Raw genomic sequence first — 26,269 nt, forward strand, 5'->3', positions numbered from 1 at the left:
TGAAGACCGAAAGTTTTGTCCTTTCTCTGTTAAATAACCTCCTTATTGTTTAAATACAGCCTACTCTTTGACATGTCCGTAAGCTAACCTTCCCCTTGTGTAAGCATTTTAACATTCTCACTGAGGCTAATCAGTGATGCAGTGTGGATGTCCCCATGAGTCCTTTCCATACACTAATACACTTGTCTCTGTATTAATGTTTTTTTGCGTTTCTTCTTTTGCTTGGAATGGAGAAGGCAATGGATTGGGGGGGGGGCTTCTGTTTAGGGGACTCCTAATTGACTCGCTCATTGTGAAACAGAAAGGAGGCACCACTTCAAAATGGCTAGCACGGTTCAGCTGTGTGTGAATTAAGGTCATGCTCCTTTCTTTGAAGACCAGCGGGAGCGCTATTATGGTGAATGTGGTAAGCATGATTAAAGATGAGACTTCTGCAGGGCACACGCAGCAGTTCAGGTCCTTGGGTGCCAGGTGGGATACGCTGTGAATGGCAGTTTGAAGAAACCGAGACTGGGGATTAACCAGTTCATTCCAGGCCTGCAGTGTTCGACACAGTGCCTTTCACAGTGATCTAGAATAGGATGCTATTTGTATATACATACATTAAACATTATGTGTTCTGTCATATCAGGTTCACTGTGCTTACTGATGTCCTTCTTCTTTGACATAAATATGGCGGGCCATTGAGGTCACTCAGCTCTGTGGGCTTCTGCAAATATCTGCTCTTCTACACAGACTACTCCACTGATCAGTAGTGTGGTTGGGCATACTAATGGTTAAAGCAGTAGGAAGTGGAAATCTACCTTTCAGCATTGACAGTAATGTGGACTTTTAGTTAGTAGTGTTTTTTGAAGGTGTGGAATGTGCAAGGAATTCACTGCAAACCACCCCATGCGTATGTAAGGAGACTTCAAGAAAATGGTACTGGACAAGTCTCAGCACAAACACTTTATATTTCTCAGTATATACCCACCTGCTGGCTCAGGAAATGTAGCTCATATGCCTTTTCTACAGTCTGAAAGCAAATGCTTCCTACTTCAGAATCTTTGTCTCTCCAGATAATTTTAACTCCTTTATTGGAAGCAAAACCCCAAAGTCTTGAGGGAGGGGTGGTTCCCCTTCCAGGGAGGCCTTGTGTATTTATTATTTTTCTGTTGCTATGATTAAAAACTCCATGACCACGGCACTGTAGAAGAAAGAGCTGGCCGAGGTTTATGCTTCCAGAGGGTAGGAATCGTTCATGACTGAGAGGAGGCGTGGAGACAGGAGTGGGACACTAGGGGCTCACATATTGAAGAGCGAGTGCAAAGCAAAGAGTGAACTGGAAATCACGCCAAGTGTTTAACTCTCAAAGCCCGCTGCTGGTGCCACACTTCCTCCAACAAGGTCCCCCCTCCTACACCTCCTCCAACTGGGGATCAAGTATTCAAATACCCAAGACTATGGGGACCTCACGTTCAACTCACCATGCCTGGTGGCCAGCGTGCTTATGCCTGGGTCATGGTGCATTCATTCTACAGGGATTTGGGGGTGAATTGCTTCTGAGCTCATGTGGTTGTTCCAGCCACGGTTCCTAGACCTTCTTGGGATGTCTTCATAACAGAATTTAAATTATAAAAAGTATGGAAATGAAATTACTTTGGGTTTGTGTTTTATGAATATTTTGCCCACATACCATGTGGGCTCAGTACTTGCAAAGGGCCGAAGAGAGTGTTAGGGCCCGTGGAACTGGAGTCACAGATGGTTTGAGCCACCATGTGGGTGCTGGGAACTGAACCTTGGTCCTCTGAAAGAGCACTAAGTGTTTTTTACCTCAGAGCCATCTCTACCGCTCCCAAAGCAAAGTATATTTCTTTCCATTGCATAGATCTGGAAATAATACAAATCCTTTGTCTTCTCATCCACCATAGATCACTAGTTACTATGTGTTGCAGTCTGTAAACCTCATCTCTACTCTTCTTTTATAAACCCTTATTGCTGCTACCTGTTGTCACTGCTGCACTGTGCTTTAACCTGTCCCAAATTATTGGCTACTGATGTCCCTTCTTTAATTTGCTACTAACCATCACACTGAAATCTTTTTGTACACCCAAGACTATTTTTTTTTTTAGAGCAAAACTGTTAAATGGGAATTCTAAACTTAATGGGAATGATAAGATCTGGAAAAGCGTACCACTGCTTAGTGATTTAACTGTAAATAATTACTACTCGAAAGAGTTAGTGTGGGGCACACTCTTTTCACTCTTTAGAGTGAGGTTGAATATAAGTTGCTGTGTTTACGAGTTTTTTGTCAGCCTGCTGCAAGCTAGAGTCATCTGAGATAGGGAACTTTAGTTAAGAAAGTTGGGCTGTAGTCAAAACTATGTGGGGCATGTTTTTAATTAGTGGTCTATGTGGGAGGGCCCAGCCCAGTGTGGACCCTAGGATGGTTGTTCTGCTTCTTTAAGAATCCAGGGTGAGGAGCAAGCCAGTAAGCAGCACCCCTCCATGGCTCCCACGTCATTTCCTGTCATGACTTCCTTCAACGATAGACTATAATGTGGAAGTATAAGTCAAATAAGCCTTGTCCTCTCCAAGTTGCTTTTGATGGGGGCTTCATCTCAGCAATAAAAACCATATCTAATCTCAGTGTGTAAGGTGTTCACTGCAGATGCACTTAAGCATATGTAACAAGGGAGTCTTCGTTCAGACTGTGGTACTGTGCGGTTCAGCACTGTGATGAGTCTGAGGTTTAGTCTTACTTTCATCTTGATAAGTTAGTACACCTCAGTGTCATGGCTGTTTGCAGAGACTGGGTCTTCTAGACATGTGACAAGAAACTCTATACAATGGCTCCCTCACTGTATGAAGCCACTGTATGGTGTTTATACTGGTTCCTCTTGACCCCACCACACCCCAACCCCCGTGACTCCAATGGACTCTGTGTATGCCTTAAGTTGTCCTGTACTGAAGAAACCCGAATTTAAGAATGTTTTTTAATAAAAAAAATTAAAAAAGAATGTTTTTTAATAATGGGTGGGGGTGGATGGGGGATGGGAGGCAGATGGTAGGTCCAACTTGATGATCTGGAGGAAGATACATTTTTCTAAAAATACACCACATCTGGCATCCATTCCAGAGGAAGATAATTATCTCCATTGTCTAAGGTTGTTCACTATCCAAACTTTGATTAAAATATAATTCCAAATGAAAGCTGTTACTGACTTCTTTTACCAGATGACCTGGTTAGCTTCACTTGTCAACTTGACATATCTGGGAAAGGGGGATCCTTAACAGAGGGATTTCCTCTATTGAATTGGCTTTAGCACAGGTCTGTGGGGGGATTTTCTTAATTCTCTAGTTGACATGGGGCGGGTGGGGGCGGAGCTCAGTATGGGCAATGCCTTTATAGGTGTGTGACATCCCAGCTAGCCTGAGAACATTTTAAGCGGAATATTTTAAAGGTCCCTGGGTTGTGTAGGGGGAATAGGCAGGGAGAAAGCAGGGAGGTTGGGTAGGAGGCCTGCGGGACCCAGCAAGAAGCCATGGTGCTTCTGGGCTGATTGACAGCAGCAGAGTCAGTGAGAAGCCAGTCATCTTCTAGGCTGGTTTGGAAGATGGAGCTAATGAGCGTGTTGCTCTATTGGTTCTGGGTCAGGCAAGAAAACAAACAAACAAACAAACAAACAAACAAACAAGAAAAGCTAAAGATAGGTAGGTCTAGGGCCTGAGCTACAGAATGAGGCAGTTGCCTTTATTAGCTGGTGTTCTGGGGAGGAGCAGGCTGGTGTTCTGGGGAGGAGCAGGCTGGTGTTCTGGGGAGGAGCAGGCTGGTGTTCTGGGGAGGAGCAGGCTGGTGTTCTGGGGAGGAGCAGGCTGGTGTTCTGGGGAGGAGCAGGCTGGTGTTCTGGGGAGGAGCAGGCTGGTGTTCTGGGGAGGAGCAGGCTGGTGTTCTGGGGAGGAGCAGGCTGGTGTTCTGGGGAGGAGCAGGCTGGTGTTCTGGGGAGGAGCAGCAGGCTGAGAGTGGCACATCTGAAGTTTAAGTATGAGGCCTGTTTGCTTTTTGTTGTGGTATCTATGGAAAGCTAGTTTTCTCTTAGTCATCTTACTGTGTTTCCATGGAGATAAGGTGTACCCACCGTTAATGTGGTCCTAGGGTCAAGGCCAGAAAAGGGAACTTGGGGAGAGCATTCCTGCAGCCTGCCACCAGTCCACTGGAAGGCACCTTTGCACCATGGGTGTCCTCTAAGCCCATTCCTAAGCAGACTCACAGATGCCATTCGTTCTCTTTCCTTCCTGATTTGGGTGGGAACTTCACATCTACCCTAGTGTAGACAGAGCTACCTGGAGCACTGTGTACTGGTGTTGATGTTACTAAACAGGAATCTGGATTATTGTTCTGCTTTATAGAGGGATCAATTGTTATTTTATCAACATTGATTAGTCGCTGTGAAAGCTCTTTAAAAAGCTTTTCTTATTTTGTTTTGGGTACTGGGAATTAAATCCAGGGTCTCATGCATGGTTAAGTGCACAAATCTGTAATGCTAGCTCCAAAGTTTTAATTTTTTTTGTGTGTGTGACTATTTCTATGTATTTATGTGAGGGTATGTTAAGTGTGGTCTATTTATGGGAAACATGCCCCTGCGGGTGTAGGTGTGTCCATATGTGTGTGTGTGTGCAAGTTCATCTCTGTGTGTCCCAGTGTGCAAATGTTTCTGCATGTGTGTGCCTGCATGTGTGCATGCATGAGTACATGTATGTGAGTGTGCATCTGTATGTGTGATTGTGTGTGCAAGTGCATCTCTGTGTGTCTGTGCATGCGTGTGTGTCTGCATGCATGTGTGTATACGTGCACATGCGCAAGTGCATCTGTGGGTGTCCTCATTGTGATTGTGTGCGTGGGTGTACATGTATGTGTGTGTGTGCATGTGTGTGTATGTGTGTTGGGCTTACAAGTGAGAAATCAAAGGACAATGTTGGGTATCCTACTCTGTCACTACCTGTTTTATGCTCAGATGTCGCTCTCTCTCACTGAACCTGGAGCTGGGCAGCCAGCCAGCCAGCCTCAGCAGGGCTCTTATCTTTGACCCTCAGGTACTGGATGGCAGGAGGTGTGTAGCCATGCCAAGCCAGTCATGTGGCTGTTGGGAATGCAAGCTCAGAGCCTATGTCTTGTATCGCAAACACCCTTAACCACTACTCTATCTCCCCAGCCCATTTCATTGTTATTTCTTTGCTTGCTTTTGTGTTAGCGAGCTGGAAAATTCTGCTGTTGGTCTGCTCCTTCAGTCTGATAAAGAATGTCAGTTAAAAGTATTTTTAAGAACTCTATGTGGTTTTCTCTTTGCAGGTGACAGCAGACCAGTTACATCTATGTCCACCTTTAAGGGAATGAGCATCTTAGTATTCAAATACTGAGGGAAGCACACCTTAGTCTGTTTTATCTGATCTTGTAGTTTTCTTCTTGGTGTAATTAAAATGAGTACTTTTCTTCTTGGTTTTACTTTTCTTGTCCTCATTCATGTTTTCACTCCAAATTTGCTTTGTTGTGTGGATCATATTTAGACCTCCCCTTAAAGTGTACCAGTAACCCAGCCTGGCACAGTGACACACATTTTTAAACCCAGCACACAGGAGGCAGAGGCAGAGGCAGGTGAATCTCTCTGATTTGTGAATCAGCCTGGTCTACAGAGTGAGTTCAGGATAGCCAGGGCTCTGTTATACGTAAAAACCATGTCTCAAAACAACAACAACAACAACAAACAACAACAACAACAACAACAAAAAAACAGCCAGCAAACCAACAAAGCAAACCAATAACAACAACCAGTGACCTAAATGCCCAGCATTAGCACTTAAACTTGCTTCCCAGCCAGTGGCCAAGCAGCCTCAGTGCCAGGCACAGTGACAGGGTTGAGGCTGCCTCTGAGTCAAATATAGAGGGATGGTTCTGTGCTTTAGAAGCTGAGAATCCAGGGTTTCAAGGAGGGAAGGCTGGCGATCCAGTATCAGACATAGGGTGAGGATATGCAAGGGAGAGTTAGAGAATAGAGGTGGTGGGCCCTGTAGGAAAAGTCCAGGGAAGGAGGCACCCAAAACACACGGCTGTGTTTACACAGATACAGACACAGACACCCCAGGTTGCTATGTGAAGGGTGGCCGGAAGCCAGCCCTGCCTCCTCCAAGGTACACATATGTAGTTCCAGATCTCAGATAAGATGTGAAATACAAGGCTAATTTTAAACAATGATAGCAGCTATGCCAAGGCATATTTATTTTCATCTTTGTAACAAAACCTGCTTAAGTGCGAAGAGAATCGTATTTTAACGAAGACCGTGCTATGATGAACACGTGACATGCTCAAAGCCATCTGCTTTCATCAACTATGAGCTTGTGGTTTTTGGCTCCTTCAGTTTCAAACTTGCACTCCTCCTGCCTCAGCTGGATTACTGGGACTTTTCTTCTGGTTTTAAGCGAAATGGTAATAATGAAACAGTGACATTTATTTGACTTAGAGTTGGACAGATTTTAGGGCCGGTAGGGAAGATTCTGGGGGTTATCCTGGCTGATCTCCCACCTCTTTGGAAGCCAAGTCTGAGAGCCCTGGTCAGTGTCCCAGGAAGGACTGTGAAAGCACAGCTACTGTGGTACTGGGACTCTCTGTGTCCCAGTCATTCAGCACGAGTGTCACCCACGCTGTTAGAACCAGAGAGAGTACACATTTGCTTCTATGAAATAAGCCCTACCTCTGACTAGGAAATAGCTTTCTAGTCTTTGGCTTTTATCTGTTTGGGCCAGCAGTTCTGCTTCAGAGTTTGTGAGAACAGATAGTTCTTGAGTTCCTGCCCTTCTGTTTTGATTTATCCTCCCTGATATTAGTGCGATAGTTAGATTAGTAGATATTCCTATCTCATGTAAGACAAGGAATGTATGTATGAGGGAGCTGATGTTGGGGGGGCGTGGCACTAGGGGAGGGAGGTGAGTGGGTGAGCCTTGGCCACCTCCCTCCCCTGCCTCTGTCTTGTTCTCACCTTCCACCCTCGAGGCACGCACACTGTATGTAGCTCCCTCTTTGGAATAGAACCTTCCCCCTCCCCCCTGCTTTCTTCTGTTTTTCTTTGGTGCACATCAGACACCTGGGGTTGTTTGTTTGCTTGTTTGTTTTAGCTTGTTGCTTCCCTCCCCCATTATTAGTCAAACCTAGTAATTTCTCAGTGAGACGTACAAGGGGAGGACATGGAGAGATGACATCCAGCATCTGCATGCCCCAGCACCCTGGGTGAGAAAGCTTGGCAGCCACTATCCTGGGCTTGCTTAGGGACCGGTTAAGGGCTTACCAGGGTTGGTGAGTACTTACTTCTCAAGCTTCTCTGTGCTAGGAGGAAGAGGAGCTAGGGAGATGGTTCAGTGAATAGGAACACTTGCTGCACACACAGGAGGACCAGAGTTCAGGGCCTGTCAAAGCCAATGAAGAAAACCAGCCAGGTGTAGTTGCAGGTACCTGTGACCTTCAGCGTGCAGAGGATGGAGCTGGCAAGGTGTTGGCCTGCTTCATAGTCAGTGAGAGAGAGAGAGAGAGAGAGAGAGAGAGAGAGCAGGACACTGGGCCTCTCCTCTGGCCGTTCTCTGTACTCACAGACATCATGCATACCTGTACTGTGTATGTGTGCTACCCATATATGCTACAAATACACACACACACACACACACACACTGAGTGAAAGTATCATGCCGGACATGCAAACATTTAGTAGGATTTACGTCTGCCTCCTGGCCACTTTGAAGCTATGATTCACTGTTCGAAGAGGAAGTGATAGCATCTAAAATTAGATTCTTCGATTGTAGACACTCCAGAAGAGAGGGTGGGGCGCACTTCCCCTTTTGGGGCTTCCCTTGAAGACTGACACTGGGCAGTCCAGTGGCTCAGGTCAGGTCATTACAGGGGAAGAGCATCTGTGCACTCTGCCACACATTTTTGTTCTAGAGGCAAACCCTAGTTATTTTTAGCCTCATGCCTTGCTGAGACTGGGGTGAGGTTAATTTCTAGTAGCGGTGCAGAACACACATCCGTCTTTTAAAAAAAATGCATAAAACCTCATATGGAGTTGTCAAAATAGGATGGCATATTTCATAAAAATATGAAGCAGTAGAAGGAGTGGTTCATACCTGGTAAGTGTGGTGAGATTGTCTTTTGTCTTGTTCTGCACATAGGGAGTCCTGGGTACTGTGGTATAAGTGAGGTTTTACTGAAGGCTGTAAAGTGAGGCCTGCTTCCTCTGCAACTCTGGGGAGCTCTCTAATGCCCTTTGCGCCTTGGCATTAGCATTTCTGAATGAGCAGCTCCATTTGACTATCTGACAAGGTGCTGTCAGTTTGACAGGGCCCTTAATGTTCAGCAAGTACTTGCTTCAGAATTGTTTTTGACCACAGAAATAATATGATCACAGTTTGTGTTAAAGAAAGGTTACCAAAAAACCAGAACAAACTACAACAACAACAAGCAAAGTCAACAAAATTGACAACTTGTGGTTTGTCTGAGCTGAATTCTTTCCTCCATAAAAGGAAACCCACCAGAGTGCAGTGCCCACCCCCACCCCCCACCCCACCTCCCCACCCCACCCTTGAGCTGTTTTGTCCTCTTGTCTGTGTGATGTGGGGGGCTGGAAGCCCAGATACGCATGTTAAGCATGTGCTGTGCCTCTGAGCTGTACCGCTGGCCTGCTTCGGTGTTTTTAACACATACATGTTAGGAGGCTTTGCTGGTCTTTATTAGGGAGTTTTGCTTTGTAATTGTCACTCATCTAGTCGCTTTCTAGTTATCCAGGCTTAAAGAAGACATTTAAAATGGCATGTGCAATGCAGCTCCTTAATATCCGAGTTGACATATAAAATTACAGGTTCACTTGTTTGTTTTTGTTTGTTTGTTTTTCAAAGATGTGTCTGTCTACCTTGCCAGCCCAAGGCGTCATAAATCTTAGTGTTGTAGTTTGTCAATATTCTTCTCATTTCTTGATAGCAGTTTCTTGGGAAGGACTGGGGACATGACTCAGTGGCAGACCAATGGTCTGGTGTGCTCAAGACTTTAGGTTTGAAAAGGCCAGCAACGACAACTGATTCATCTGGATTTTAATTAATTAGTCGATGAATTAATGGACAGGGTCTCATTCTGTAGCCTAGGCTTGTCTGGAGCATACCATGTAGCTCAGGCTGACTTATTAACTTGTAGCCATCCTCCTGCATCAGCTTACCAAGGGCTGAGATTACAGGCTTGAGCTACCCACTACACTGTACTGGCACTTGTCTTCATAAATAGCAACTTGCTTGTTTGCCTGTTTGTTTGTTTGAGACAAGCTCTCACCACATCTTAAGTAACAATTTGTAATTGACCTAAAGTCTGCCCTAAGCATCCAGCATGGCCTGTGTGTATGTATGGGAAGTGCCCCATTCTTTAGCTCGGTTCACATTTTTATTGCACCAGAGAACAAGGAAGACGTCTAATGTACGGAAATGACTGCTACTCAGGAAGGAAAAAAGAGAAAATGGATGATGTATGGAATTTTGTGTTAGGTTTTTTTTTTCTTTTAACACAAGATGATTTCTAGTTTTGATTTCAAAGCTGAGAAGAGTAACAGAAATTGTCACTGCTATATAATTGATACTAAATGATAGCATATTAATATAATGTAAGATAAAGATCAAAATAATCTCCAACTATATAGAGAGTTTGATGCTCTCATGAGAAAGAGAGAGAGGTAATATATGTTAGGATATGTACAACAGCTCATATTTCAAATTCCAAGTAAATATTTCTATTGTGAATATGGCTGGCTTAGCTATTCTGAATAATAGCAGGAAGCTGTGGGGCGTTTCATCTCCACGCATGGTTCGTGAGCTCTGCATCTTCCAAGTGGTTCTTCTACATCATATTATTGGGCTTCAGATATTCTTAGAGGACTAAGGGACCTCTTAAGTTCTTTATGTGAAATCTTACCTGGTGGATTCTCTCCTGAGGGAGTATAGGAGAGGAGCTTCATTAATAGTTAAAAATGCTTAAAATTAAATCGCCAATGTAAAAACAGTTTCCATAAAATGGTTAGTGGATGGCGAGTTTAGAATTCAGTTTAAGTTCTCACTTCCTTCTTCATGTTCACTACGAGGAACATTAGAGAACTGACCAGCAGATGTTTCTCTGGCATGACTCACAGACTGATTGGTGTGAGCTGATCGGTGTGAGCTGATCGATCTGTGTGAGCTGATTGGTGTGAACTGATCGGTGTGAGCGCAGCTACTTGTTGGGGTGACATCACCATTCCTGCTTCTAGGATGTTCCCAGCCTGGAACAATTCCGGAGGCCTATGGAGAGGGTTTCTTGGGAGTTATTTTAGTTTACAAATAACCTCATTGGTTTTATGTGCATATTGTTAAGTCCCCCCTACTTTGAACTCTCTTTTGAAGAACAAGAGTTTAAATTTTTAAACTGCATTTATCATTTTTCCCTGCCGAATGTTCTCTTGGTTCTATTTCCAGGCTAAGCTTTTGATCTGAGTCTTCTAGAAGTTTTGTATTTAGGTTTAAGATATACTTCAAGGTTGTTTCATTTTATTTTGTGCCTATGACACGTTTTGAGGTTTGGTTTTATTCCATATATTTCAGCCATGTTTTGAAGAAAACAAAACAAACAACCCCCCCAAAAAAGGCTTTAACTTTTGAATTACCCAAATCCTATTATCAAAAATCAACCAACCAACCATTCTCATGTTTGTATATTTCTTAATTCTGTTCTTTTTGATTTGAGCATGACTAGTCACCTTCATTTCTGTAGCATTACAATAAAGTTTGAAGTCAGGCAGTATTCTAGAGAGAGCATATTTTAATTTCGATCCTTTAGTCAAATGGCCTTTTCAAAAGCACTTCTGCTTCTCAGGTCAGAATCATACTCTGTCATAGTGTGGACCATTGTGTGCCCTCTCGGAGCCCTAGCCTCCAATATGACTGTGTGTGCAGGTCCTGTCATGAGGTAAATAAAGCTAAGTAAGGTCCTAAGAGTTCACGCTGCTCTGTACCTGACGTACCCAAAGGAGCCAAGGAGCCCTCCTCAGACACTGTGGGGTAGAACCACTATGGCCTTGCTGCTGGACCCACATGGGCCTTCCTCAGGAAATTCAGGAGACAGTGTTGGCCCCCAGATTCTTCTTCATGTTTGTTCAACTCTAGTGTCTTAGCAACCAGTGATTTCTCCTGCTCTGGGTGGGGTGCAAATGGAGAAGACATGAGCTTTGTCTAGGTTTCGAGTTCAGCGGAGCACTGCGAGTCTTGGACTGACTGCTCTTCTATGATGACATTGCAATGCATTTGTGGTTTGCTTTTTTCCTTGGGGAAATCTCTTTAAATAAGCCTCCTGAATGGCAGTGTCTAGAGCAGAGTGAATGGTCCAGGCAGTGGTCTCAGACCTGTCGAGTAGGGCCCGGGCTGGTCCCTTCTTTCATTTGAGATGCTTCAGAAGGCTGGGCATAGTGGTTTCATACCTGGGATACCAGTACTCAAGAGGGTGAGGTAAGGATCTACCTCAGATCAGCCCTGTGCTAATTCTAGCCAATGAGACGTAAGAACAAGGCAGTTGGGAACTTCTCAATACTTTCTTGCTTCTTGATATAAGACATACCCATCTGACCACCACCACCACCACCACCACCCCACCCCGTACCTTTCTCCTGCTTGGAAGGACAGATGTGTGATCTGGTAGAATATAAACATCTGCTTGCCATGAGGACCGAGGCCTATACAATTTGTACTGTAGAACAGAAGCACAGCAGGTAAATCAGGGACAGCACAGAGGAGACTGTACCAACCTGCCCGGCAGTGACGGGAACTTCTTATTCACAAGGAAAATACACTCCCTTCAGGTTTGCTGTCTTTTTTGTTTTTGTTTTTTATTGCTCTGCTTCATTTTTTTCCATTGTATATAATGCTCAGTTACACAGGGACATACATTTTCATACGACTATAACTTTGACAGGTTTGTTTTCTTTTTGATAGCTATTATTTTCTACATGGATGTACCATCATCTAAAATTCTTTTTTAACACGCATGCTGTTAAGCCCGAGTCAGCCTTTTTACTCAACACTGTGAATCTTTCCTAAGTAGTATGACAGAATGAGAGAATGGGGCTATTTTTGAACACTCCAGAGCTCTGTGCTGTGTGCACACAAGTACTTCCATTCTTTGCTAAGAGTCTAACATGCATTTGGGGCTTTTGTTACTGCTATAACAACCACCGGAGCAGATACTTTGTATACCACTAGACTTGGCAAGGAGGGCTACTATGTTTCTTTACTCTTACTTCTAGAAAGCACCTCAGCCTACCTGGCTTATCACTCTTGTTGATTCCTAGCATTTATTTCAATGCAAAAGCAATTGGCTCTCTGACATACATGCGAACAGTCTTTCTGGCCCCCAAATATTATTTGTTATTTGATTTCATTTGAAGAATTTTTCTCCAAAGGAAACCCTTAAACTTTGATGTGACCTCTTTTTTTTTCTTTATAAGGTCTGTGAGTTTGTTAGACTGGGGGCAGGAAGGTATCCTCTACCTCCGTTCCAAGCTGTATCTAAGGTTTACTCCTCTTATGAGTCAGTAAGTCTAAACCTTTCAGGCAGATTAATTTTATTGCTATCTAAGGAGAGAACACTTTCTTTTTTCCCAGTAGCTGCTCAACTACCTCAGTCACCATTTACTTCAGATTTATTTCCTCACCCTCTGAGGGCAGGCAATGTGAATGGCGGACCTCTGAGAGGGCCTGACTTGGGTCCCTTCTCTGTAGACTTTCCAGGTCACGACTGATGAAAATACACACCGGAGCTTCCGTGTTGTTTGTCTGTCTGCTAACCAAGAGAATGAATCAACACAGTAAAAACAAACACTGACAACAAAGACCTCAAAAGACTAGAGAAACAGGAAAGGTCTCTCAAGCTGCTGTGTAGAAGTCACTTAAACCTCACAAACTGGAGCATCCGATCAAAGGCATTGGGCGTATCATGGGGAAAAAATCTGCCCCAGGGATTTTACCAGTACCTTTTACCAATACTTGTCTTTAAAAGATATGGGTAGGCATGAGGATGGGGTGTGGCCTGGCAAGGGATGCTCAGTGGGCTGAACCATGGAGGTCACTCACCAGGAGGTATTCTGTGTTTTACTGGCTCTCCAGGGTAGCACTAACCCTGGCTGCCACCTCTGTCCCGTCCCCTGATGTTCACAGGGAGTCTTGCCTATGGAATACTGGCTGTGGTCTAGGAGCAGTAAAGCGATCAAGCTCTGTTAGTGGGAGGTAAGCATGGCCTTTCTTCAGGGCCTGGAGGCTGAGTACCTGATTCCCTGGTTCCTCTTGCCTACCTACCTGTACTCTGACCCATCAGCTTTGTCTAGCTTCAGAATGCATGCGTATGCTCCTGAGTTCTGGGGTCCTTGCCTGGTTCTCACTGTTAAATCTGTCCTGACCAGAGATGCATTATCTTTTGGAGATGGTCCATATTTCTGCAGTGAGTGAGAGAGGAGAGCCGCATCCTCCATTGTATGAGTTACCCTGGAGTTGAACCGGGGTCTTGTGTGTGTTAGGCAGGTCCTTGGCCACTGAGCCATAGTCCCTGTCCCCCAGAGTCACCTCATAACACAGTGCCAGGAAGCATCTTCTCTCCCCTACCTGCTTTCCTTCCCTTGAACCCAAAGGTTTTACAAATGCTATATAAATGCTCTACTTGGACTCAATATGTAGCCCAGGATGGTCTCAGACTTTCAATTCTCCCACCTTAACTCCTAAGTAGATGGAATTCTACTTGTATTTAAAAGGTGCTTATGTATGAAGGATGGAGGGTACACTGTGTGTGTGTGTGTGTGTGTGTGTGTGTGTTACAAAGCACTGTAGCACTTCAAACCCTCATTCCCACAGTCTGGTTTGAGCTGGGCCCTAGCCAAGGACAGAGGACCCTGCCACAGTCAGCCACATTCTAAATTAAAGGAGACTGGTATCTTCTCTGGAGCTAATGAGGGCTTTTCAGGGCCATCTTATGCATTGAGGGGAGCCAGCCAGGATTGCATGCCCAGCAAGGATAACTAAAGATGAACAGAGCGTGGAATTGGGACAGTCAGCTTCCTCCAGGAGGTAGCCTTCCTCTTCAGCCTGCCTACTGTTCACTTCCCCAGGAAGTGGGGCTGGGGCAAGGAGGGGGCATCCTGGCTGGTCAGGAGTCAGACTCAAGCAACGGCACTGATGTAAATATAGCAGCGGCACTGATTTAAATAAATATGGCAGCAGCGCTGATGTAAATATTTAGGTCTGACTCAAAGGTATGGAGCGGTGAGCTCTGAGAGGGCCCTGCTTTGATAAATGGGGAGTGAAAGTGCTTACATAGAAAAGCTCATATCTATAATCCCAATACTAGGTCAAGGCAAGACGATTGCTGAGCTTGGTCTACAAACAGACAGACAGACGGACAAACAGTGCTTTTATTCACATGAAAACTTAAATTTCACCTTTTCCGGGAGGGGATGGGTGTGGCTTCCCACTCTTTGCTTCCCTCTGGGGATATTTGCTGTGATGGAGGAGGAGGAGGAGGCATGCCTTCCATGTGAGCACTCAGTCTCTCTGGTAAGGAGAGCAAGCACCACCTGGTTGGGCTACTGTAGTAAGGCGATAAACATCCCTGGTGTTCTGCTTTTCTTTTTCTTGCTTTCTCTTCTTTTTCTTTTTCTTTCTCACCTGGCCACAGCCACTGTGGGGTCTGCTGAAATGTCACAGGTTGGCCTTCTTGGGATGATGAACAGGCAAAGGATGCTGATGGAGACTTAGGGAAGAGGCAGATCAGCGGCTCAGGATATGTTTGTGTGCTCCAGTTTGGAGGTTGCTCTCTGTCATACTGCATGTGCACGGATTTGAACTTGAGACACCTAGACAATTAGGTAGCAAATCTCCCTGCGTGGTACTTTAAGCCGCCACTGATGATTTAAAGCTGAGTGACTCTCGAGGTAAACCAGTTAGGTCTCTTCCTTTTAGAGCTGACTGCTGAGGCCCCAGGATGCACGGTTTGCCAGAGAGGAGTTAGCAAGCCAGCTCCAGAGCCCAGCTTCTGCCCCTCCCTCCCACACTTCCACAACAGGATTCTCAAGGTAGAAAAACAAACAAACAAACAAACAAACAAGTTCAGCATAAAGCCAAGTGTTCAAGAATCTTCTTGTCATAATTTATTAGAGCCACACAGTTACTTGCAAGTAATAACAGCTATCAAGAAAGGTGCCCTTCTGTGAAAGTTGCATTTAACTACCAAGGTCTACTCAGAGAGTATGGTCTAATCTGAGATGGGAAACCAGGGTTCTGGTGAGGAGAGAGCAGCCCCCAGAATCAAAGAACAGGAAGCAAATCCCAGCTGTCCCTGAGGGCTGGCCAGTCTCCAGGCTTAGGCTTCTTCCCTGACTCCCCTCCCTTGTGTGCTTGGTCCCAGATCCAGCGTCTGTCTCCACTGCCCTTCAGTTGTGGGTACATTCTCTTGTTTTACTTGTCAGTCTCCCCTTCCCAGTCTCAGGCCCCTGACTCCATCTGCCATCCCCTCCCCATCTAACTCTCTGGCTTCATCTTGGACACTCAACTGTTCCCATCTTGGTCCTCTATCTCTGTCTTGATCCACTTCACTCCACTGTGACCATCTGAATCCAACGTGTCATTATCTCAGTCTCCCAACACCATCCCAGCACCCTGTCCACGGCTTAGCCCTCTGACTTACCTCGGCTCCCTGACTCATTTTGGTCCTTCTGTCCTTGGCTTATCCCTCTGTCCCCATTATACTGACTCTTCTCCATGTCCATCTTCCGCTCCCTGCTCACAGCTGACCCAGTCTCCATCTAAGTGGCTAAGCCTGACCTGTCCTCTGCCCTCCATTGTGTTCCCTCTGGCTCTTGCCTCAGGCGTGGCCGCCTTGCTGGTATCATCTCTGTCTCTCCCTGAGAACATACTCTCTTTCCTTCTCCCCAGGCGGCTCTCTGCAGCCATACAGGATCGGAGCACCTCCTCCTGACTCTTGACTCTAGTTGCCCTCCCTGAAACCCGTAGATGAATCCTGTCTGTCATTTCAGTTTCTTATTCCTCTGGGAGCAGTGTGACTGGCCTGCTTTTCTCCCATCCTGCTTGTTGCTGCCACAGTGGTCTGCTGTAGCTCTGCAGCAGGGTCACTGGGAACACCTGCTAATACTTGTCTGTGTTCATCCCATCCAGTTGTTGCAACAACCCCAGGAGCTTTGCAGTAGAGAAACTCAGGTGAGAGCTATCAAACCCATTGCCAGGGACCCACTGACAGGATGTAGTGGAGCACAGACTCACCTTTGGCTGGTGTTACTGCACTGTCCTGTTGATGCAAGGATTACCTGATGATCATCAGATCCTATTCCAGCACTTACCCTTATCTGTAGGGTGCTTGTCCTGTTTCAGCTGTCCTTCCAAGATCTGCAGTGCCACTAGTACTCTTCTGATGATGCAGGGCTCCCCCAGATATGATTTCCCCTTTCCTGTATGCCTTGCAGTGTGGCTGTACGAAGCTGGAGTTTATCTGCCCTGTTTGTAATTGGGTGCCTGCTTTGCATCCACATTCTTGTGCCTTGGGACCCCTGTAGGGTCAACACAGGTTCCTTGAACACAAGCACGGTGACCTGTCAATATGATAACAGGGTTTGCTGCTAACATTACTAATGGTCCGGTAACACACATCATGGGGATGCCCTGATGAGGGGTAATTTCTATCCCTGCAAGGACAGATCAGACAGTGAGGGGGTGTTTCTCACAATACTCAATACATGATATAAAACGTAGCAACTGCTTATTCAGGGAATTTCCCATTTAGCATTTTTGGATTGAAAATAAAGGAAGAGAAACTGCAACTGCCCAAAGACAAGTGGGGAAGTGCTTTGAGATATGACGGTCCTTGGCACCGAGGTGATTCTAAGAAATCTGGACTGGGGACCTCACCAATGGATTTCTCCTGTTTGGGTACAGAGGAGGGCCTTTCTACTATAGTTTAAGGTCCCAGAGACACACCTAAGGAAGTTTTAATTATTGCTACTGTCTAGTGAGATTTTTTAAAAAGCTACACCCATTATAAAAAAATAAATAAATGTGGGGCTCTGGCTTAATTGATCAGTGATGACTGATTTGTAGTCTCCCAACCTCAGGCACCCAGAGGGGCATCACACTGCCCTGAAGACCACAAGTCTGTCTGGGAGGTGACCATTTCTACACCAGTCTTCTTGTCTAGATAGTACTTGCATTCTGCAAATCTGCCCTGTTGAAATCCACGAACCAAGAAATGCAGGGTGGAAATAGGTTTCCTGTGAGTGCCCTTCCATTTCCCCCAGTCCTCCTTATTAAGATTCTCGGATCTGCTGCCAGACAGCCTCAGAGGCATCTGTAAGCTTCCACAGAAGCCACTAATCCCCCCACCCCCACCCCCACCCTGCCATCATTCTGTCTCCATCTGGCGCCTGGCCCTGCACACCCAAGGGATGGGCAGGGAGTGGCTTCTGGGCCTGCAGACCCCAGCAGGTGGAGAGTGTGTCCCTGTTACTGTGGCCAGCTACTGGCACCGCTCTGACTCACTCACTCTCTCGCTTTGAGAGGCAGGAGGGAAGGACAGTGAAACTGGAAGCATCTACATGCTTGTGAGGTTTTCTCTACTACCAGCGGAGTTTTGTCTTAATCAAATGGACTGTTTGGTTTGGTAAAGTCCTCCAGAGTCTTCCTTTGGGTCGTTTGAGTCCATGATGCAAACAGTACTGTAGATTTTGCCTGGAATCATAGACCATCCTTGGACAGTGTTTAAAGGAATGGTCAGAGGTTAGAGGTTGGCCACGGGAGCCACTGATGCAGTCCCGTCCTCAGAGAAGAGGGAGGACTGTTGTGAGTAGCCTTTCACTACCCTGCCTGAGCTCTGGGATCTGGCTGTGCTACCAGCCCCAAAACAGCTTCCCTTGAATCCACAGATAAAAGACACACACAGTTGTTCGATTTCAACTTGCCTTCTTGGCACAATTGCTGGGGTGCTACTACCTCCAGTCTGGAAAAGCATGCCTTTATCAATACTCTTAGCTCTGCCCCCCATCTGCCTTAACTTTAGTCACTCAGTTAAATCTAGTCCCTTATAAACATCCCTGACCACCCACCCGCCTATAGGAGTGGCCTGTGTGGCTGGCTGCTCCTCCCAAGATCTCACATGGCTGCTTAGTTCTTCTTTCTCCAAAGCATAGCAAACTCTCTTCACCTCCCTTGCATCTCCTTTTTCCTCCAGGGAAGTCCTGCCTGTATCTTCCACCCAACAATGGGCCCATGGCTTTCTTTACTGACAGATCAAGAACCAATTGGGGAACAGGACCTTAGCATCAGAACTGCCTTTACACAAGACCCAAGAAGAGAGAACCATAGGGGTTGTCCTGGGAATGTGAGGATTGGGCTCCATGGAGATGGAAGGCTGTTGTTTAGGACGTTGGGAGAGGGGTGGTGTAGGCGTACTGGACAGCCTCAGGTATGTACAATTGTTTGTGTGAATGGCTAGAGGAATACACTGAGATTAGGTGATAGAGGCCCGGAATAATAAATATAGTTTGTTAATAGCAGTGCATCAGATAAAGAAACAGGTTGTGGTTATGCCTACAGTAGGGGCATATGAGGACAAGAGAAAATGAAAGAAATACCTTTGTGGGAATAAAGCGAAGACAAGGAAGGACACACATCAGGCAAGTTTACAAAGAGGGTGAAAGGAGAACTGAATACATCCTTCAAAAAAACCCACCCTGGTTATATTAACTTATGTATTAAAGCTAGCACACATGAATAGACCTTTATGATAAAATATTTAGAAGCTAAGCAATGGGGCTGGAGAAAAGGCTCAGCATCTAAGAGCACTGGCAGCTATTCCAGGAGTCCTGGGTTCAATTCCCAGCATCCTCATGGTAGCTTATAACTCACTGTAACTCCGGAATCCAGTGCCCTCTTCTGGCCTTTGTGGACCAGGAATGGACTACACAGATATTCATGTACTCAAACGCCCATATACATGAAATAGAAATAAATAATAAAATGTAAGCCAAGTTGTTTATATTACCTTCACGTGTTCATAACCATAATAACTAACAGAGACAGGCTAAAGGGGGAAAGGTATATGTTCGCTCCAGTCTTAGGGGATTTCAGCCTATTATCTCAGCGAGGAATCCTATTATCTCGGGGAGGGCTTATTGGAACAGTGCAGTTTCAGATGGTGGAACACAAGAGAAAGCTAGGTGTCTCACAGTCAACCAGGAAGCACATAAGCAAGGCAGGAACCAGGGTGAGGGATAAGTTTCAAAGGCTCACCCTTGATGATCTACTTCTGTGGTCAAGCTCAGCTCCTACAAGTTCTACTTCTGTGGTCAAGCTCAGCTCCTACAAGTTCCCTAAGCTCCCTGTCAGCCACTTCCTAGACAACAAACATTCAAAATGAGAGCCAGGGGAGGGACCCATTCATTCCAACCACAGCGCCATTCTAGGGAAGATACGGAAAACAAATTCATATGGTCTTTGATCACTTTGAAGGTCAGGGTGGCCTCGAACTCACAAAAATCTGCCTGGCTGGCTCTGCCTGGAGTGCTGGGATGAAAGGTGTGTGCCACCACACCCACTGGGGTTATTTCAAGCTTTATTTTTAGTAGTACAGACTGTAAAAGGTACAGCAAGTCTGATGAGGAAATGAACACCATCATTTCTCCTTTCCATGAATCCCCCATCCTGTAGTAGTCACAGTGGCTTGTCTCTGGTCACAAGGTGCACAGGGGCACAGTGTGCATGTATGTGTGATCTCTCTCTCATACATATACACACAAACACACACACACACAGAGAGAGAGAGAGAGAGAGAGAGAGAGAGAGAGACAGACAGACAGACAGACAGACAGACACAGACACAGAGAAAATGAAGTGGTAGCATATTATAAACACTGTTTTGTTCACTGCCTTGCTGGGTAGAGGGCTTAGGAGTCCTTCCTCGCTGGCTGGCTGATGTCACCACACTGGTGAGAAGTGGTTTCATCCAACCAACATTCTGCATGGGATCCCGTCACCCACCTGTTCTCATTTGTTTGCTCAGAGCTCAGTCCTGCAGTGAATCCTCTAAACTGTGCCTGCAACCTGTGTGGCTATACCCCCACAGCATATTTGAAGCAGAATTGTCAAAGTCCTGCCTGTAGGAAACATGGAAGAGAGAGCTCTCCTTGGAACACGTGCTACTTTGGAGGCAGAACAGGATACAGATTTTAGAGAAGTACACAGGAATGTTGAAGTACTTGCAGGGGCTACTGTCTTTCCAGAAGTTACTTTTGCTAAAAGTTGGATTTTTATATTTTGGTTGTGCTAGAATCTAAGGAAGGATTTATCACGCTGCTGTACCAGATCTAGGATTAGGTCAGTGCCAACATCATCGTTTAACTTCCTTTCCCATACCTATGAGATATACATTAGGCACTTTCTGCTCACAGTTTGCAGTTGGGAAAACCAAGGTTTAGAGGAACTTCCCTGAGTTCCACAGTGGGTAGGAATATAAGCTATCTTCTTAACAGACAGACAGACAGATGACTAGACAGACACAACACATACACATATACACATACCTCGCCCTAATTAGACATTCCTGTACATTTTCCACTGTGAAAATATCTGAGGATTCATTGAATAAAGAAGTAGTATAAAAAAATCAAGTTTTACCTAAAGTTGTCATGTGACTCTGTGATGTAGTATCTTAGATTTTTAATAGGTTCGTGCATTATTCGGAAATGACTTGATGTGGGATTATATGAAATACCTTTAACCATAAAGGGGCCGCATTCTTAAAATTCTTTGTCCACTGACTCTAAAACACAAGATGCAGCCCCGAGACAACCTTGGTCCTGGGTTGAGCTCTAGACTGGTCCAAAAAGCCCACAGTGTTCTGAAAGACATTGACGGCCATAATTCCTTCAAACCCTCAGTCCCTAGCAGTAGACAGGATAGAGCTACAGCAAGGATAAACAGGACAGGTGCGCTCTTCCATGTGTGCCCAGGAGCTAAGCTTATGGCCTCTTACGCTGCCAAGACATTGGGCTGGGACATTGGGCTGTGATATCAGGCCACAGATGCCCCACTTAGGTGGCAGTGTTAGAGGCTCCAGAGACAGACTTGCTGAGAAGAACACGATTACCCAATGTTTGAAAATCAAGCATCTGATGGTGATGGCCTGTACGTTTTCACTTCAGATAGCTTCATTAGATTGACCATCTCTGAGACAGACAGGCTCTCCTTAAAGAGCTTAGGTGTAATTTGGTACAATTTCTCAGCTCAAGAAACAAAGTGCTTTTTATTTTATTATTAGTCTTGCTTCCATAAAAGCCAGGGAAGTCCCCCCCTTAGATAATAGAGATCATTATGGTAGTTTTTCATTTTTCAGTTCAATTTCTCAAAAGTGGTATAATTTTTAGAGCAGACGGAGAGAAAATAGTGCCCATTTGAACTAATTTTGTTAGTCTAATGCTAACTCCTCGTGTGCTCTGATATGAACGGACACAGTGTCCTCACCTCAAGCCACCTCTCTGCTCTCCTGGAAGGTTGGAGGAATATGGTTGCCATTTAAGTTACAGTACTCTTAAACTTGTAAAAGGCAGGATGTCAAAGAGAGAAGGGAGGAAGAAGAAGTCAGGCCTCCCAGGGCTGATTTGAGGCAGGTGAACTGTTTACCCTAAATACCACTTCTTCCACATTTGCCCTTAGCAGTAGTCATTAGACACATGTCTATATTACTGCCCTCCCTCTCCCCCAGAACTTAGAACCATCAATCATCCTTAACTCTTTGGACCCACAGCCATTGGTAAATGATGGTGTCTCTCCATTATTAGATACTATATTGTTGATATTAGAATCACTTACGTGACTACAGCTCTGACATGGTTTGGCTCGGAATTCTTTTGTCACCATCACAGTGAGTCCTAAATGCAGTAGCCATAAATAGATGCTAGCAGAAGAAGGTGGGGGAGGGGGATATGTTCTTGTGTGGCATTCCTGCCTTCCCACAAATGTGATCTAGGAGGTGCCCCAGTTCCGTAGTGTAGAACTTCTGAGAAAGCAGATACAATGTGCTCCTCCTGTAATCTGTCAAGCATTTGATGTTCTAGGGTCTGTAGGTTTGGATCTAAGACATACTGCTCTGATGCTGAAAAGACAGTTATTCAGAAATGGTTAAGCTGTAGGGCTCTACCCTCATGGTTGGAACAAGTACTCTCATTACAAAGCTTGAGCAAGCTACCCACCCGTCTTCAGCCAGGGGAGGATACAGCAATGTAGAACAGAGAGTTCTGACCTGACTGGAGTCCCTGCCATCAGGTAGCCTCTCATCCTCGATGAAGTCAGTCCCTTTGGTGACCTCTATACTGCTTTCCAGACCCGAGTGCTTTCATGATTGTTGTTTACCTTTATATGTGTCTTAGTCAGGGTTTCTATTCCTGCACAAACATCATGACCAAGAAGCAAACTGGGGAGGAAAGGGTTTATTCAGCTTACACTTCCACATTGCTGTTCATCACAAAAGGAAGTCAGGACAGGAACTCAAGCAGGACAGGAAGCAGGAGCTGATACAGAGGCCATGGAGAGATGTTCCTTACTGGATTGCTTCCCCTGGCTTGCTCAGCCTGCTTTCTTACAGAACCCAAGACTACCAGCCCAGGGATGGCACTGCCCACAATAGGCCCTCCACCCTTGATCACTAATTAAGAAAATGTCTTACAGCTGTTATCTCATGGAGGCATTTCCTCAACTGAAGCTCCTTTCTCTGTGACAACTCCAGCTGTATCAAGTTGACACCTAAAACCAGCCAGTACAATATGTATGGCTTTGGGGTTCAGTTTGGAAGCCTTCAGCCCCTATTCTGCTTGGTATATGCCCAAGAAATAAGGAGCCATGCATGGTCATACACATCTACAACCCCAGTACTGAGGAGAGAGAAGCAGGAGGATCACTAGTTCCAGGGCCAGCCTTGGCTACATAGTGAATCAAACTGAAAGAACTCACTCTTGCTCACAGTTGCAGCCATCATCTGTCAAAGCTGAGTCTCAGCAGAGTTGGGATATGTCCTTTCTCAGCCTGTTTATACATGTATTGAAGTGGATCTGATCTGGGTGAAGGTTCCTTTTGGCCTTGAAGCCCTGTGTCTATGTGGTTTTTCTATGTCTTCCAAACCCTTAAGAACCTCCCCACCCCCACCCCAGCTCCAATTTTCATTTCTCTCCCTTCCTCTCTTCTGGGGAAGGAGGGATGATGTTAAGAAGTCCCTCTGATTCCTTGTTAGGAGACAAGAAGAGAATACACATCTCTGACATCCTGAGAGGTCCCAGCCCCCTCTTCCTATTGCAAAACCAGAATGTGGCTGATAAGACCTACAGACCAGCTGCTCAGATTGCAGGACATAAAACTTCCTTTTACTTTCTACTGAATGCGAATGTGGGAGAGTGAATCGTTGAGTCCAAACTCTTGTGTGCACGCTGCATGTGTCAAAGTCTCTCTTGGAGCCTGGAGCCTTTTTCCAGGAGCCGGTGACAGGCTGTGTAAATGAAGAGTCACCTTAGAAAGTACTTTAGCCTGGCCGGCAGAGCAGGCTTTTTTATGATCTTGCTTGAGTGTGAGCCTGCAAGGCTGAGGGGTGGGTGGAAGGCTCTGCTCTCCCCCCACTCCCCTCCCCCCAGCACACTTTGATCTGAGCTGCCTGTCTAATCCTCAGCCAAGTGTACTGGAACTTTAGCCAGAGCAGGAAAAGGAGAAATAGTTTTCCTTTCTTGGGTGGATTTGTATTTATATAAACCCTTAGCCCTGAAAATGAGCCAAGTGACAGGCACACGCTTGGAAGGAAGGTGCGTGGGATTGAGCGAATGGTGGGAAGAGGCAAGGGCCTCTCCTCCTTTGCACCCAGATGGATGAACTGGGGTCAAAGGGTATCTGGGGCTTTCAAGGGCCAAGGAGATCAGGGTATGCCCTCTGCATATTTGAAGGCCACAGTTGGGCCAGGGAAGAGTGGGGCTCTTGGTTCTGGGACATTGCCCCTGTGTGTGCACACTTGCTGCTGTGGACAGTGGGCTGCCTGTATGAAGGAGCTCCCTGCATACTGTGAGAGCAATGCTGTGGAAGTCTTAGGGGTCCTCAGATGTCAGTCGCCATGTTGATTTGTTTATGTGAACTTGTTGTTGTTGTTATACCAGTCCTTCCTCTTCCTTGGACAGAGTGAATTTGTCCTTATATTTGCTATTGGTTGTTCAAGATTTCTTCTCCTGTTTTCCCTGGCTCTGCTTTCTCCAGGCTATAAGGTGACTTACTTGTAGACTCTAGAGAATTCTCTTGTGGAATCTGAAGAGGGCCTTCGTTCCTCACTAAGACATCTCATTTGTACAGAGTCTGGGCTAGTCTGGGACTGGGGAGGGGCTGGGGATAGCTAGTTGAAAGCGTTTGCACTTGCTTGGTGTTTCCTACTTTTGAACCCAAAATGAAGACCTTCCTCATGGGTGGCTCGGTGTCTAACAACCTCCCTCGAACCCTTTTTTCCTCCTGTTCGTTCATAAGCTCAGAATGAGCCCTGTCCATCTGTCCATCTGCCCTCCTGAGGTGTTTATTCTGGCCCCAGCACTGTTATTTTGTATGTGTTAGAGCCTCGCACTTCAAAGTGGAATATTCTTGAAGTCTCAACCTGGGTCTCATCCCTAGGAATTCTGGGATGCTCAGACTTGAACCTTTGTTGTGTGTGAAGGAAAGGGAAGTTCATATCACCAAGCACAGGGAAACACTGGGACTTGGAAGCAAAAGTAGGAAAGGGGGCATTATGAAAGGGGTAGGTTTGATGTGAAGGAGGGGGCTAACCTCAGCTAGAGTTTGGAAAGAAACTCTGTTAGTACCTTTGCCCCTTAGTTCTCCTGGGTGAAGTTTTTGCCACATGTTTTAGGAATGACTCTGATCCAAGGGTACAGTGTGCGCTTCTCTCTCTCTCTCTCTCTCTCTCTCTCTCTCTCTCTCTCTCTCTCTCTCTCTCTCCCCCTCTCCCTCCCCCCTCTCAGAATATTTATATAAAACATTTACATTTAAACATACTAATCTGAAATACTCATTGTTACATGTATACTATTGTAAGCTCTTCCCTAAAGGGTTATTATGTTAATGCTGTCAGAATTCACAGTGGTTTTATTTTATATTTTCAACTTCATCTATTTTTTTTATTATCCTTGAAAGTAGAAAACAGACTTTTAGGCAGGCAGGTACGATGGCTCACACTATAATCCTAGCATTTAAAGGATTAAAATGAGGTAGAAGGACCATTGTGAGTCTAAGCCAGGTTGAGCTACATCTTCATTTTCTCTCAGCCTGGGTGATGGAGTAAGGCCCTGTCTCAAAAAGAAAAAAAAAGTTTTCTCATTTATTTTTGAGAGAAAGGTTTTGTTTTTGTTTCTTTTCTTTTCTTGTTTTCTAATAGAATCATTTCTGTAGTCCAATTATCATTTGGAGAACACCTAGCACAAAACCATCAATAGTTGATCATCCTGCCCCTGAGCTAGAGAGGGACCTTGGCTTGTGATGTGCTGACACTGGATAGTGATTCAGAAAATGTCACATAGACAGTAACACAGTTACTGGCAAGCCCATCTGACCATGAAATTAGCACCACTGTTCCCATTCATTCAGAAACAGGGAATTGGGCACATGTGCCCTTGGCATGAGGCGAGATGCAGTCTCTCATACCCAGATGGAGTGTTCCTTTAGCATAGGCTAGCTCAGCCTTTAGATCCCCATCCTATCTCCCACCAGCTCCTCTCTGTGGTCTCCACATGACATTTTCCTATTTGTCACAGGTTCCTTCACATCGTTCCCACAGATGGAAGTCTGTGAAGGGAAACATTGATGCTTGGCTTGAGCCTTTCTGAGGTCACCACTTGTTAATCTAGAAGAATCCCGGGCAGTTACCTTCAGGAATGCCAGTGACCAAATGGAGTTCTTCTTTGATCAGTGCACCCAAGATGTTTAGCATCCCTTTCTCCTTTGTGAGGAAGAGAACCTTGAGTAGTAAGTGAGCGAGTGTGGGGAGAGCTGAACTCAGGGGCCCAGAAGGGGCACGTGCTACAGAAGGCCAGCAAGCGGTGGCAGCCACTTGTACCCAAGGCATTGCTCAGTGGGGTCCTGTGTGAGTCACCCAGGGGACATGACTCTGAGCTTTGCTTCCCCTTCTACC

General features: G+C 45.6%; 1 protein-coding gene across 5 annotated transcripts in view; it reads left to right on the forward strand.

The window, feature by feature from the left end:
- Nucleotides 1-26,269, forward strand: part of Mfhas1 (multifunctional ROCO family signaling regulator 1) — an 87,707-nt gene that overhangs the window by 39,353 nt on the left and 22,085 nt on the right. Inside the window, exon 2 of one of the 5 annotated variants that reach the window (XR_007974102.1) lies at nt 25,893-26,103. The exons of 3 other annotated variants lie outside the window; for them this stretch is intronic. Coding sequence is in view for 1 of the 2 variants with exons in the window: in XM_052162027.1 (XP_052017987.1) it covers nt 5,330-5,397 (68 nt within the window). In the remaining variant the exon portion in view is untranslated. Of the gene's footprint in view, nt 1-5,329; nt 5,433-25,892; nt 26,104-26,269 lie in introns of those variants that run through there. One more of the 5 variants, XM_052162027.1, reaches the window with a different exon arrangement.

This window comes from Apodemus sylvaticus, chromosome 18 (assembly GCF_947179515.1).
Source record: "Apodemus sylvaticus chromosome 18, mApoSyl1.1, whole genome shotgun sequence".
Taxonomy (NCBI): Eukaryota; Metazoa; Chordata; class Mammalia; order Rodentia; family Muridae; genus Apodemus; species Apodemus sylvaticus.